Source organism: Bufo gargarizans, chromosome 1 (assembly GCF_014858855.1).
Source record: "Bufo gargarizans isolate SCDJY-AF-19 chromosome 1, ASM1485885v1, whole genome shotgun sequence".
Classification (NCBI taxonomy): domain Eukaryota; kingdom Metazoa; phylum Chordata; class Amphibia; order Anura; family Bufonidae; genus Bufo; species Bufo gargarizans.
The window spans coordinates 326,194,719-326,209,266 of record NC_058080.1 but is presented as its reverse complement, the minus strand read 5'-3'; the positions used below and the strand labels follow the sequence as shown (position 1 = coordinate 326,209,266).

Below are 14,548 nucleotides of genomic sequence, written 5' to 3'. Positions count from 1 at the left end.
GTGCCTGCTGTACTATACAGCCAACACCCACAGTGTATGGAGCAGGTTCAGCGCAATTCACAGCACGTAATGCTGTAAGGGGTTAATATAATGTGCATGGTAAGCATAAGACTTTAATATAGTTGGTATTCTATATTAACTGCTCTTTATTGCAGATTTCTAGAAAGGTGACCTGCATACGACTTCCTGTTAAACATGCCACATACATAGAAATACTGATGTATACTGTATTTTTCAGACTAAGACGCACGTAGGATTTGGAGGAGGAAAATAAGAAACATTTTTCTGCCAGAGCAGACCCCCAAACCAGAACCCCTATTCTTCATCAGACCTCAGATCGGACCCCTCGAGCTCAATCAGCCTCAGTCAGACCCATTAACCTCAGATCAGAACCCCCACGCCCCCCAATCTGACCTCCAATCAGCCCCGTTGTGTATTGTGACCTGACGGCGCACAGCTTCAGGTCATAGTGCGTGCCTACGTGCAATATCTGCTGACACTGTGCACAGTCAGGATACTACAGCGGGACTTGAAAGAAGACCATGGTAGGGAAGTACAGCCAGTGCAGCGCTGCCCTCAGCTCCCCATGCCTCTTGCATGCCAACATTCAGACTATAAGACGCACTGCCAATTTTCCCCCCATTTTGGGAGGGGGTGCGTCTTATAGTCTAAAAAATACAGTAGCTTGAACAACAGTATGCATTTAACTCTAGTGGCTGTCAGGGTCTTTTCTATATTGAGCCCATATGTCTCCTGAATATGCTCCTGTGCACAAGAACATTTGTGCCTTTTTCTGTCTATCATTAGTGATGGCTGTTTGTATTTTTCTCCTTATACTTCATGATAATTAGAATTGTTTTTTAACGTGAGTTACCATTAATCATTTTTGGGCATTTCAGGGCTTCCTAGTCAGAAACCCAAGGAACAGCAGCGCAGTGTGCTACGTCCAGCAGTATTACAAGCACCACAACCGAAGACTTTTTGCACACCATGTAAGTAGCAAGGATGTTCTAAATGTCGCTAAAAATGTATTGTTACTGCTTTACAAAACATGGATAGATTTGATCATATTTATGTTCTGTTTTCCAGTTGTCAGCAGTGGAACTAATGGCATAAGTGTCTCCTCTGAACCATGTGGTTCATCTACTAATAAAATTTCAACAAGTCCAGCTGCCCCAACACTTACATCTGATAAAGTAGGTTTTCTCAGTGAATCTTGAAATGGATTTTTTGGGGTAGGAGCCACACATTTTAGGGAAAAAAAAAAAAAAAACTGAGCGATTTTCAATTTGTCGCAGATGCTTTGGTCCCTCTGCCTGTCTTTATTAACAAGCTTCCAGTGATTACATGACAGCAGCAGCCCAATAGAGGCCTAAATGGTCAGATGCTAAACTTAATGCCAATGCAAAGATGAGGGCGACAACAGAAGAACGTATATTCTTCTGTTCTTCAGGCTGCTTCATGTTTTCTGAAGACTTGTATACCACCTACTATCCGTTGTTTTGTACGGGACACAGTATCTAGCCTTTCTAAGTAATTGAAGATGGTCATAGACCTTTGGATTGTACAGGATTAGTTTCAGTGGGTGCAGTGCTACGTGAACTTGCTCGTTCCATTACACAGTGGACAGAGCTATGAAGTTGCGGGATTTGAACTACAACAAAACAGTTGATCGTCATGTTATTGGACCCCCGCCAATCAGATATTGGTGACCTATCAAAATCCTAGACACCCCCTTTAAGTAGCTGTCTGCCAACAGCTATTCCTTCAGACTATTTCCTGTACATGCGTACTTGGCTGAGTGTGCATGTGTTCTCACTAGGGAGAGAGGAATACGTTTTCTGTCGGCTTATCTTCCTTGATAACAAAGGAATCTGGTTGTAATACAAAATGACACTGTTCTGTCTGTCAGTATATAAGATTGGCAGGAAAAAGTCAAACACCTCCATAGACAGTAAATAGTCTGCTAAAATTGGTAAATTTGGCTGGCGTTCATCTAATGTGTTTGGCCACTTTTAGACCTGTACCTCTGCAGACAGTTTGGAGTGGTTTCTATAACCTGTGATGCAGGCAGGGCTTGGCATCATGGGACAATTATTTTCCAGAGCTGTTCCTTGCAGACATTTATGTTTACAACCAAGATGACATGCTGTCGGTTGAGTTGCTTGAGAGAAAATAGCATGACTATATGCGTTTGGCAGGGGAAGGGTTGAGCCTTGACTTGTGATTTGTTTGCTGGACTTTTTCTTTAGTTCAGTAGTTAATAACCACCTAACAGTAACATTGAAATTGAAAAAAATAACTTCCATTTTTTTTTTTATTTATTGTAGATTTTTAATGTGTGTCTGCGGTAAATCAGGGGACACAATTGCATTTTTAAACCCTTAGTGACATAATTTTAGCCTTAAAGGCTATGTACACCTTTGGAGTAAATTGTTATTAGCCTTCAGTAAGGGTACAGAGAGGAGGTAACCAGTTGGGGGGGTGTACCTGCACAGACTGACTCTATCCAATCACTGCTGCCATTTTCAGTCTATGCAGGTACACCCCCCAACTGGTTACCTCCTCTCTGTACAGTTACTGAAGGCTAATAGTAATTCATTCATAACTTCTAGTAGAAATAATAAAGGAATGGCACAACATGGAGCCATAAGAATAGATGTTCCAGAATGGTTATTCCATGGGGAATGCATGAAGCTATTAAAACAGGCATGTCAGGAGTGGTGACAAGGTCCTCCTCTAATTATTGCTTGTACTCATTTTGAGCTAATATTCTTTTCAAATGGTCTTTATTAGGGTACTTTTACACTAGTGTTATTCTTTTCCGGTATTGAAATCTGGTAAAGGGTCTCAATACCGGAAAAAGACACATCAGTTTTGTCCTAATGCATTCTGAATGGAAAGCAGTCCGTTCAGTATGCATCAGGATGTCTTCCATTCTGTCCCTTGTACGGTATTTGACCGGACAAAATCCCGGAACAATACTGCACTTGCCGGATCCGGCATTAATTTCTATAGACATGTATCCATGCCGGATCCGGTACTAAGTGTTCCGGAAAATGCAGCATCGCCAGATCCGTTTTTCCTCCCAGGCTGTGAGCTGTGCGCCGCGATTGGCCAGCGCGGCAGCCTAGGAGAAGGAGACGCCCACAGGACAATGGCAGACACCGCCTACTATAACTTACAGAGCGAAGATACCGGAGGGCATAACGGGAGAACGGAGCGGCGCCCGGGGATAATAGTAAGTGCAGTGAGATCCCCGGGCGCCGCTCTACATGTCTGCATACTTAGTTCACATTGTTTTTACAGGTGAAAGGTCCTCTTTAAAATGGTTTGTCCAGCCAGATAACTTGTTGGCTCACGGGCTGTGCCTCCTACATACCTGGCTGGTACTAGCTGTTGTATACATCTTTAACCCCTCAGATCCTGAATCTAACACAAAATCTAAGTGTTTGGACTTTGAGAGGGCTCCTTCTGTTCTCAGATCAATACCCTTCTGAGTTATCGGGTGCTGAGCAGTTGCTGTGGCAATTTGTTGAATTGAATATATGGATTGTAAATTGTTCTAATGCTAGATTCTCTATATAAATAATTTAGGTACTAAACTATTTTATTAGAATCAAGATCATTTGTGCAGATCCAGCACGGAAAGGTGACCTCATCTGGATTGGACCCTACCCCTACTCTATGATGACTCCTCTTTGTGCCAACAGTTCTCAAACAAATTCGGGAGAGCAGACTCCAGTATAAACTGCAGTAATTAACAGCAGCCTGTGGGAAAAATGGGGTGGTATGGTATGCAATAGATCTGGCAGGGTAAATTGGTATTTACTGCAGTGCTGAAGTAGGTTCAGCTATTTTTTTTAAAAAAAAAAGCTTAGTTAACACATTTTAAAAATAATAAAATAAACAATTGTTATCGCTGTATCTGAAACGGTCTAAAATACTAAATGTTATTTATCATGCGTGGTGAATGCTGTAGACACTATTCTGATGTCCGAATTGTCATTTTGGTCACCTCATAGCCAAAAAAAAAAAAAAATTGGATTAAAAAAAATGTTATCAAAAATTGGTTGCACAAACAAAACATTACAGGGTAACAAACTAGATAGTAATTAAAATAAGAGTGAGGGCCCTATTCATAAGAGCTTACAATCTGTGAGATGGTAGGAGTGGCACAATAGATTAAGTGCTTGTTTTGTGTAGTGGTCCAGCCATCTATCACCAGCCAGTACTATGGGTTGTGGTGGAGTCAGATCGCAGAATAATTTTGAATAATCGCTGTACTCCATTACACCGGGCCCCACTCAAAGCGGTCTTCATATGCAAATTCTTGTCGTGTAATCCAGTGGCTCTGCTTTGTTAAGCACTTCACATCTGCCCATAGGATATAAATACCGGCTCTATAAATATATCACATGATCCACCCAGTCCGATAAACACCATAAAAAAAATAAAAACTGTAAAAAAAAAAAAAAGCCATTTTTGTCACTTTGCATCACAAAAAGTGCAACTCCAAGTGATCAAAAAGATATGTCCCACAAAATGGTAGCAATAAAACTGCCTGCCATCTCATCCCGCAAAAAAAAAAAGAGCCCCCTACATAAGAAAATCGCTAAAAAAATATTATAGCTCTCAGAACATGGAGACATTAAAACATCATTATTTTTTTTGTTTCAAAATTGCTATTGTGTTAAAGTGAAATAAATGTACATATTAGGTATAGCTGCGTTCGTAACAACCAGCTCTATAAAAATATCACATGACCCAACCCCTCAGGTGAAAACTATAATATATATATATATATATATATATATATATATATATATATATATATATATATATATATAATATTATTTTTTATTTTTAATTGGAAAACAGAACCAAAAAAGCAATTTTTTTGTCACCCATCATCACATAAAGTGCAACATCAAGCTATCAAAAAGGCATATGCCCCCCAAAATAGTACCAATCAGTCACCTCATCCTGCAAAAAATGAGCCTCTACCTAAGACAATTGGTAAAAAATAAAAAAACTATGGCTCTCAGACTATGGAGACCCCAAAATATTATTTTTGTTTCAAAAATGCTATTATTGTGTAAAAAATAAGAAAAAGTATACGTATTGGGTATTGCCACGTCCGTAACGATCTGCTCTATGAAAATGTCACGTGACCTAACCCCTCAGGTGAACGCTATAAAAACTGCTAAAACAATAAAAAAAAAATTTGGTCACCTTGCCTCGTAATTTTGTAATAATGAATGATCAAAAAAATGATATGTACCCAAAAATAGTACCAATAAAAACGTCAACTCTTCCTGCAAAAAACGAGCCCCTGCACAAGACTATCGGCAGATGAAAAAAAATGGCGTTCAGAAAATGGAGACACAAAAACATACAGTCATAAAAAAAAACTTATGTAAAACTGAAACAAAGAAAGTAGATTTATTTGATATTGCCGCAACAACCTGGTCTATAAAAATAGCACATGATCTACCCTGTCAAATGAATGTTGTAAAAAATAACCGTGCCATTTTTTTTGTTACCTTGCCTCACAAAAAACATAATTTAGAGCAATAAAAATCATATGTACCCCAAAATAGTACCAATAAAACTGGCACCTTATCCCCTAGTTTCCAAAATGAGGTAGCTTTTGGGGAGTTTCTGCTGTAAGGGTGCATCAGGGGGGCTTCAAGTGGGACATGAAATCTAAAAACCAGTTCAGCAAAATCTGCGTTCCTGTTCTTCTGCACCCTGCTGTGTACTTTTGTATCAGTTTATGACCACATGTGCGGTGTTTCTATAAATCGTAGAATCAGGGTAATAAATATTGCGTTTTGTTTGGCTGTGAACCCTCCATGTGTTAAAGAAACAAAATGGATTAAAATGAAAAATCTGCCAAAAAAGTGAAATTTTAGAAATGTGATCTCCATTTTCCTTTAATTCTTGTGGACCACATAAAGGGTTAACAAAGTTTGTAAAATCTGTTTTGAGTAACTTGAGGGGTGTAGTTTCTACAATGGGGTCATTTATGGGGGATTTTCACTATGTAAGCCCCACAAAGTGACTTCAGACCTGAACTGGTCCTTAAAAAGTGGGTTTTGGAAATTTTCTTAACTTTTTAAGAATTGCTTCTAAACTTCTAAGCCTTCTAATGTCCTAAAAAAATAAAATAAAATTACATTTCTAAAATTATGCCAACATAAAGTAGACCTATGGGGAATGTTAAGTAATATTTTTTGAGGTATCACTTTCTGTTTTAAAAGCAGAGAAATAGAAATTTTGAGAATTGCTAATTTTTCTAAATTTTGGATTATTTTTTCTAAATAAAGGTGAAATATATCGACTCAAGTTTACCACTGTCATGAAGTACAATGAGTCACGAGAAAACGATATCAGAATGGCTTGGATAAGTAAAAGCGTCATAAAAAAACGAAAAATACGTTATTTAACGCACACAAAAATGTATGCGTTAACAGACGCCTCAGACAGATGGCATACTATGACATCAGTCACCATAGAGTCCAGCTGTAAAAAAGAAATAAAAATACTTTAACATGTTCTCTTGTAGGACTGCAGGATGGGAAAGCCATGTTTTTCTATCCTGCAAAGTCCAGCAAAAGTTAAATATTTTATTTTTTATGTGCAATAGAACTGTTGTGACAGATGCCACAGTATAACATCTGTCTGAGGCACCCATTAAGGCCCCATGCACACGGCCGTTGTTCACGGCCGTGTGCGGGCCGTGTGCGGGCCGTGGAACCGCGGCCTGGATCCCTCCTGAGAGCAGGAGCGCACGGCGTCACTGGTTGCTATGACGCCATGCGCTCCCTGCTGCCGGCACAGTACAGTATCACACTGGTATGATCTATACCAGTGTATTACTGTACTGTGCCGGCAGCAGGGAGCGCACGGCGTCATAGCAACCAGTGACGCCGTGCGTGCCTGCTCTCAGGAGGGATCCAGGCCGCGGTTCCACGGCCCGCACACGGCCGTGTGCATGGGGCCTAACATGTACGTTTTGTGAAGCGTGATGTAAACCCAACCTAAGTGGAAGCCGCCCGTGTTGCCTTCTACAATTTGCGAAACGGAATGGGCGCCGGCAATATAAATGCCTATTTATAAGAATAGGACGTTATATTTTTTTTTTGCGGGGCCGCGGAACGGAGCCACGGATGCGGACAGCACATGGTGTGCTGTTTGCATCTTTTGCGGCCCCATTGAAGTCAATGGGTCCGCATCCGAGCCGCTGTTTTGGTGGCTCGGATGCGGACCCAAACAACGGTCGTGTGCATGAGGCCTAACTCGCACTGCTCTATTATTATTTTTTTCCCCACACAGTGACCCCATCTCCAAAGTAAATGGCTCATATACAGTTTACATTACTATTACATACAGCAAGCCTCAATAGATCTTTTATAAATGAAAAAAGTGACTTTTACCAACATTTTTAAATGTCTGTTCCCTTTGTATAAACATGAGTGTGCACTCCTAAAACTGCATACAGCTAAATGATTATAGTGAGTCATGAACATAAAAGGAGTCCGGTGCCATTCTAATTGGAAAGGAACATTTTCAGATTGTTTATATGCCGTATTAACTTCTTGGCCACATCCCCTGTGCATGCACAGCAGATGTTTGGGCTTTAAATATGGGACCTACTCTGGAGCTGATCGGGTGCTATAGTAGACATCCACCAGCAGTGGTTAATCGGAGACTCTGCCTGTTACCCTACCCCAGATGCCATCAGCTACCAAGTGCACATGTAACAGGTCATCCAGATTCATAAGCACAAAGCTGCTGAAATGCCCGTTAAATCTAAAGCAGCAGTTATGTACAGCACTCACCACTGCTGTATGTGGACAAGTGATTGCAGTTCCTTGCTCCCATACAGATTAAGGCCCCGTTCATACGTCCGCAAAAGGGTCCGCACCCGTTCCGTAATTTTGCGGAACGGGTGCTGACCCATTTATTCTGTATTGGCCCGGACGTGAAGCGGAGAGCACACTATGTGCTCTCTTCTTCCGCATTTGCAGAGCGCGACGCCAAACTTCCGTTCCGCAGCTCCGCAAAAGATAGAACATGTCCTAATCTTGTCCAGAGCTGCAGACAAGAATAGGCATTTCTATAGTGGGTGCCGGCCGGGTGTGTTGCGGGTCCGCAACACACCATGGACGTGTGATTGGACACTCATTGTTTCTGGGTAGCATATCTAAGGCTCCTTTCACACTAGCGTTCGCTGGTCCGCTCGTGAGCTCTGTTTGAAGGAGCTCACGAGCGGACCCGAACGCAGCCGTCCAGCCCTGATGCAGTCTGAATGGAGCGGATCCGTTCAGACTGCATCAGTCTGGCGGCGTTCAGCCTCCGCACGGACAGGCGAACAGCTGAACGCTGCTTGCAGCGTTCGGGTGTCCGCCTGGCCGTGCGGATCCGTCCAGACTTACAATGTAAGTCACTGGGGACGGATCCGTTTGAAGATGCCACAATGTGGCTCAATCTTCAGGCGGATCCGTCCCCCATTGACTTTACATTGAAAGTCTGGACGGATCCGTCCGAGGCTATTTTCACACTTAGCTTTTTTTTTTGCTATTTTAATGCAGACGGATCCGTTCTGAACGGAGCCTCCGTCTGCATTATTATGAGCGGATCCGTTCAGAACGGATCCGCCCGAACGCTAGTGTGAAAGTAGCCTTAGCTGTTTGCTTGCTACATCCGTGTCTTGAGCCTTGTTGGGTGTAGTCCTTTGCTGCTGACCCAGGGGGTTTTGCCATCTCTCCTTCTGAGTGGTGTTGCCTGGGTAATAGAGGTGCTTCTAGACCTCTCCAGTTAGCCACACTCCAAACTGGTCAACTAGTAGTTACCGGAGGATCTGGCAGGTAATCAATATAGGAGGACATCTGCATATGAGGGGAGGAGAGAGTTGAGGGTAACCCAAATCATAGACTGAATACACCAAGGTCTCGGCCATTTGTGAGTGCAAGCTATCTCTAATGTAACAGCAAGAGATTGGTGGTAGGAAGAAATCTTCCGAAGGAGAGGATTACAACGTCTGTGAAGGGTGTAGTTCTTGAGAAAGAGAAGCTACCTGTTCCAATGAGCGCAGGTCTGTGCTTATCGTACAAACTGAAATCAGGAATAGACCCATTCCCATACATTTTGACCTGCAGCCATGTGTGTACACACAGCCTTAGAGTAACAAACTTTTTATTTCTTCAAACTGATTAGTGGGGGAGGGTCTGTGTATCAAACAAATATTGATAATCTATCTCCCTTCAAATATTGATAATCTATCCTGAGGCTAGGCAATCAATATTGAACACCCGGAAAAATTATTTTAGGCTACATTCACACGACCGTATGTGTTTTGTTGTCTGCAAATAAAAAAAAACAAATGCCATCCGTTGTTAGTTATTTTTTTGCGGATCCATTGTAACAATGCCTAAAACAAGAATAGGACATATTCTATTTGCGGGGCTATGGAACAGACATACTGATGCGGACAGCACACATTTTTTGCCAACCCATTGAAATCTGCAAAAAAAAATAAAAAATGCAGAACGGAAACAAACAACGTTCGTGTGCTACATGCCCTAAAGACAGAAAAACATGCAAGATTTGCAAAAATATATATAAAGGATGTCGAATGAATGAGAAAATGCAGTATTTTACATGTTGTCGTATCTGGGTCGGGCTGTCTGTTGTAGATCTAAACAGCCGGAAGTGAGAGTAGCTTAGAGCTTGTGCATTTCCGAAGTAGGTGACAATCTGGGCAATTATCAGGAAGGAATGTTCCTAGAAACGCCAATCCACAATAGTTGCCTTGTTCCGAGTTGCTTCCAAACATATGTTTGTGTACAAGGAGAAAGCTTCACCGATATGAACACCTAAATTATTGTTTCTGGGCAACAGCTCCCTATGTACGCAGGGTAATCTGCTGCCCAGAAACAATAATTTAGGTATTCATATCGGTGAGGCTTTCTCCTTGTACACGAACATTTATTTGGAAGCAACTCGAAACAGTGATTCTCCAGGGGGCCAAGTGATCATTGGCCTTCATATAGTGGAGATGATTATTGCATGTAAATGGAGTTCTTACCTCCTCTGATAAGCAGGCAATTATCAGAGACAGCTTGGTTAGGAAAACTGCCTGCTGAGTCAGCCTATGTAAAGCAGTCTTTAAAACACAACTTGAGTACTCTAAGGCTTCATAGTTTAGTCACTATAACTAATGAGGCATTATACAGCCATGCATTTATCAGTAGTGAGTGTCTACACATATAAGTTATCTCTCATAAGCGTGCACTCCTCTTGACTCCTATATAAGTCAATAAAGAGAGATGCACATGACCAGGCGGAACCAAAGTCATGCGGGCCTGCATCTGTCAGACATTTGTGGCATATCTGGGGGAATAACCCTATAATTTGGAAGTTTTTAATTTTGAGAAGAAAAAATGTGTGTGAATAGAATGTACATGATCAATGTATTTTTTTTATTTTATTTTTGTGTTGTTTTTTTTTTTTTTTTTTTTTTTTGTTTGTTTTTTAAGGCTGGCGATGCTCAGTCAGAGTCGATAGCTATTAAATTTGGTGTTCTTGAGAGCTCCGAGAGAGTGGAACAGAATTCTCAACAGACCTTTGTGTTTGGTCAGAATCTTCGTGACCGAGTAAAGGTAGTTTGTTTTATTTTTTAATTGTAAAATGCAGTTGCAAGAGAAAGTATGTGAACCCTTTGGAATAATATGGATTTCTGCACAAATTGGTCATAAAATGTGATCTGATCTTCATCTAAGTCACAACAATAGACAATCACAGTCTGCTTAAACTAATAACACATAAATTATTAAATGTTACCATGTTTTTATTGAACACACCATGTAAACATTCACAGTGCAGGTGGAAAAAGTATGTGAACCCTTGGATTTAATAACTGGTTGAACCTCCTTTTGGCAGCAATAACTTCAACCAAACGTTTCCTGTAGTTGCAGATCAGACGTGCACAACGGTCAGGAGTAATTCTTGACCATTCCTCTTTACAGGACTGTTTCAGTTCAGCAATATTCTTGGGATGTCTGGTGTGAATCGATTTCTTGAGGTCATGCCAGAGGATCTCAATCTGGTTGAGGTCAGGACTCTGACTGGGCCACTCCAGAAAGCGCATTTTCTTCTGTTTAAGCCATTTTGTTGATTTACTTCTATGATTTGGATCGGTGTCCTGTTGCAACACCATTTTCTGTTGAGCTTCAGCTGGTGGACAGATGGCCTTAAGTTCTCCTGCAAAATGTCCTGATAAACTTGGGACTTCATTTTTCCTTCGATAATGGCTATCCATCCAGGCCCTGACGCAGCACAGCAGCCCCAAACCATGATGCCCCCACCACCATACTTCACAGTTGGGATGAGGTTTTGATGTTGGTGTGCTGTTCCTCTTTGTCTCCACACATCATGTTGTGTGTTTCTTCCAAACAACTCAACTTTGGTTTCACCTGTCCACAGAATATTTTGCCAGTACTGCTGTGGAACATCCAGCTGCTCCTGTGCAAACTGTAAACGTGTAGCAATGTATTTTTTGGGCAGCAGTGGCTTCTGCTGGGGTATCCTCCCATGAAATTCATTCTTGTTCAGTGTTTTACGTATCGTAGATTCGCTAACAGGGATGTTAGCATATGCCTGGGACTTTTGTAAGTCTTTAGCTGACACTCCAGGATTCTTCATCTCATTGAGCAGTCTGCGCTGTGCTCTTGCAGTCATCTTTACAGGACGGCCACTCCTAGGGAGAGTAGCGGCAGTGCTGAACTTTCTCCATTTATAGACAATTTGTCTTACCGTGGACTGGTGAACAGCAAGGCTTTTGGAGATACTTTTATAACCCTCTCCAGCTTTATGCAAGTCAACAATTCTTAATCGTAGGTCTTCTGAAAGCTCTTTTGTGCGAGGTATCATTCACATCAGGCAATGCTTCTTGTGAAAATAAAACCCAGAACTTGTGTGTGTGTGTGTTTTTTATAGGGCAGGGCAGCTGTAACCAACACCTCCAATCTCATCTCATTGATTGGACTCCAGTTGGCTGACACCTCACTCCAATTAGCTCTTGGAGATGTCATTAGTCTAGGGCAGGAGGCAAACTGCGGCTCTCCAGCTGTTGCAGAACTACAACTTCCAGCATGCAAAGAATGCCTACAGCTTTCAGCCTACAGCAGGGCATGGTGGGAGTTGTAGTTTTGCAACAGCTGGAGAGCCGCAGTTTGCCTATTGCTGGTCTAGGGGTTCACATACTTTTTTTCCACCTGCACCGTGAATTTTTACATGGTGTGTTCAATAAAAACATGGTAACATTTAATTATTTGTGTGTTATTAGTTTAAGCAGACTGTGATTGTCTATTGTGACTTAGATGAAGATCGGATCACATTTTGTGACAAATTTGTGCACATCATTCCAAAGGGTTCACATACTTTGTCTTGCAACTGTATATGTATGTTGCTCTTTTTTAATTTCCCAAGCTAAAGATCCCTCTTTTGGATACACCTTACATTTCATAAAGTGTTTTTGTTCAGTTTTTAAATATGTTCATTATCTTGCAGCTTGGAGTGGAAAGTAAAGATTCCCTTGATGTGGCGAATCCTGGGCCGCAAAGTGCAGATGCTCCAGCGCAGACCAATTACTTTCTGCAATACATTAGTTCCAGGTAAGGTAGTAGCACTGGAAAAATGTTTTTCATGCTTACTGGGCCAGTCCATGCTTTATGGAGAATTAATTTCTTCCCTCAAAGGCGTGATTTACATGTCCATATCTTTTTGTATGTTTCTGTCCATTTCGCACGTGGACAGAACACTGATCTGTAGAAGTACATGCCACAATTAGAAATATGCAGCGATTTTTCGTCACTGGAATCAGCGCAGAAAAACACACTTATTTCCCATCGTGTCCAGGAGGCCTAAGGGTGGTGCTAAACAGTCCAGTTTTTTAATGCTGTTTTTGAAGCCAAAACAAGGAGTGGATCGAACTACAGCTGTAGTCCATATTAGTAAATTGTGTTGTATGCAATCTTGTGCACAACAGGTGTGACTTAAAGAGGACCTTTCACTACTGTATAAACTAAAAACTAACTAGATCAGTGGGCAGAGCGGCGCCCAGGGGTCCCCCTGCACTTACTAGTATGCCTGGGCGCCGCTCTGTTCGCCCGGTATAGGCTCCGGTGTCTGCAGCTCCCTCTGACTGATTTCTTGTAGGAGGCGTGTCCCTTGCTACACTGCTGGCCAATCGCAGCGCACAGCTCATAGCCAGGCTATGAGCTGTGCGCTGCGATTGGCCAGCAGTGCAGCAAGGGACACTCCTCCTACAAGAAATCAGTCCAGTACAACAGACTGAGCTGCATACACCGGAGCCTATACCGGGCGAACGGAGCGGCGCCCAGACATACTAGTAAGTGCAGGGGAACCCCTGGGCGCCGCTCTGCCCACTGATCTAGTTAGTTTTTAGTTTGTATACGAGTGAAAGGTGATCTTTAGTTTACCAGCGCCCACAGACTATATACATCCGTGCCGTAGGGACAGATTTCTGCATAGACATTTTAAAACGTCCATGCAGAGATCACATCTACACGATAATCATGCAGCAGCAGTTGGGAAGCCTGCTGTTAGTGACAACCCCCCCTGAGTGTTTCACCAGCCCTGCCTTCCCCATCACTGTATACACAGCACTGAAGGAGCGGAGAGGTTGTTGCTTGAGAATAAATAAAAACTTTGCCTGAAAACAAATAATGGCTCTCAGAAAATGGTGACACAAACATAATTGGTAATTGAGTAGCAAACATAAAACAAAACAAAAAAATATATAAAATTGGCATCTTTGTAATGGTACAGGCCAGCACAATAAAGTTAACATGTTGTTTTTAGCGTATGGGGCACCCAAAAAGCAAGAGCGCAATTGTTGCCCTTTCTCTACCGGTTTCCCAAAAAGCAAAATAAAAAAGTTTTTTGTACCCTAAAATGTAAACCATGATAATAGCAATTTGCTCCTTAAAATAAGCTCCGTTGAGAGGAAAATAAAAAGTATGCTTCTCAAAAAAAAAATTGCTGTACTGGTACCCCAGAGTCTGATCAACAGCAACATGGTGCCCATAAACCAATCCAGTGGCACGAGCTGGGCACAACATATTGGGCACTGAAATGCAAATGCCATATCTATAAAAATGTTCACGTCCCCTTAATTTTCTGCAAAATAGTTATGGTGTCGAAATGCTCCCTCCACTCCTTGAGGTGTAGTTTTTGAATGGAGTCACTTATTGGGGGTTTTCACAGTACAGGTGGCTCAGGGTCTCTGCAAATATGAGGAAACACCTGAAAACTATTCCAGCAAAATCTCTTCTCCAAAAGCCAAATGATGCTCCATTCTTTCTGAGTTCTACCGTTTGCGAATACAGCAGTTTACAACTACATGTTTCTGTAAGGCTACTTTCACACTAGCGTTCGATCGGATCCGTTCTGAACGGATCCGATCATATTAATGCAGACGGAGGCTCCGTTCAGAACGGATCCGTCTGCATTAAAA

The 14,548-nt window shown here is 41.9% G+C and overlaps 1 protein-coding gene across 3 annotated transcripts in view; it reads left to right on the top strand.

Moving 5' to 3' along the window:
- Positions 1-14,548, top strand: part of RANBP3 (RAN binding protein 3) — a 136,512-nt gene that overhangs the window by 75,576 nt on the left and 46,388 nt on the right. For 2 of the 3 annotated variants that reach the window (XM_044305950.1, XM_044305941.1), the window contains 4 exons: positions 900-992; positions 1,090-1,196; positions 10,548-10,670; positions 12,580-12,683. In XM_044305950.1, the coding sequence (XP_044161885.1) occupies positions 900-992; positions 1,090-1,196; positions 10,548-10,670; positions 12,580-12,683 (427 nt within the window). The remainder of the gene's footprint in view (positions 1-899; positions 993-1,089; positions 1,197-10,547; positions 10,671-12,579; positions 12,684-14,548) is intronic. The other variant, XM_044305959.1, reaches the window with a different exon arrangement.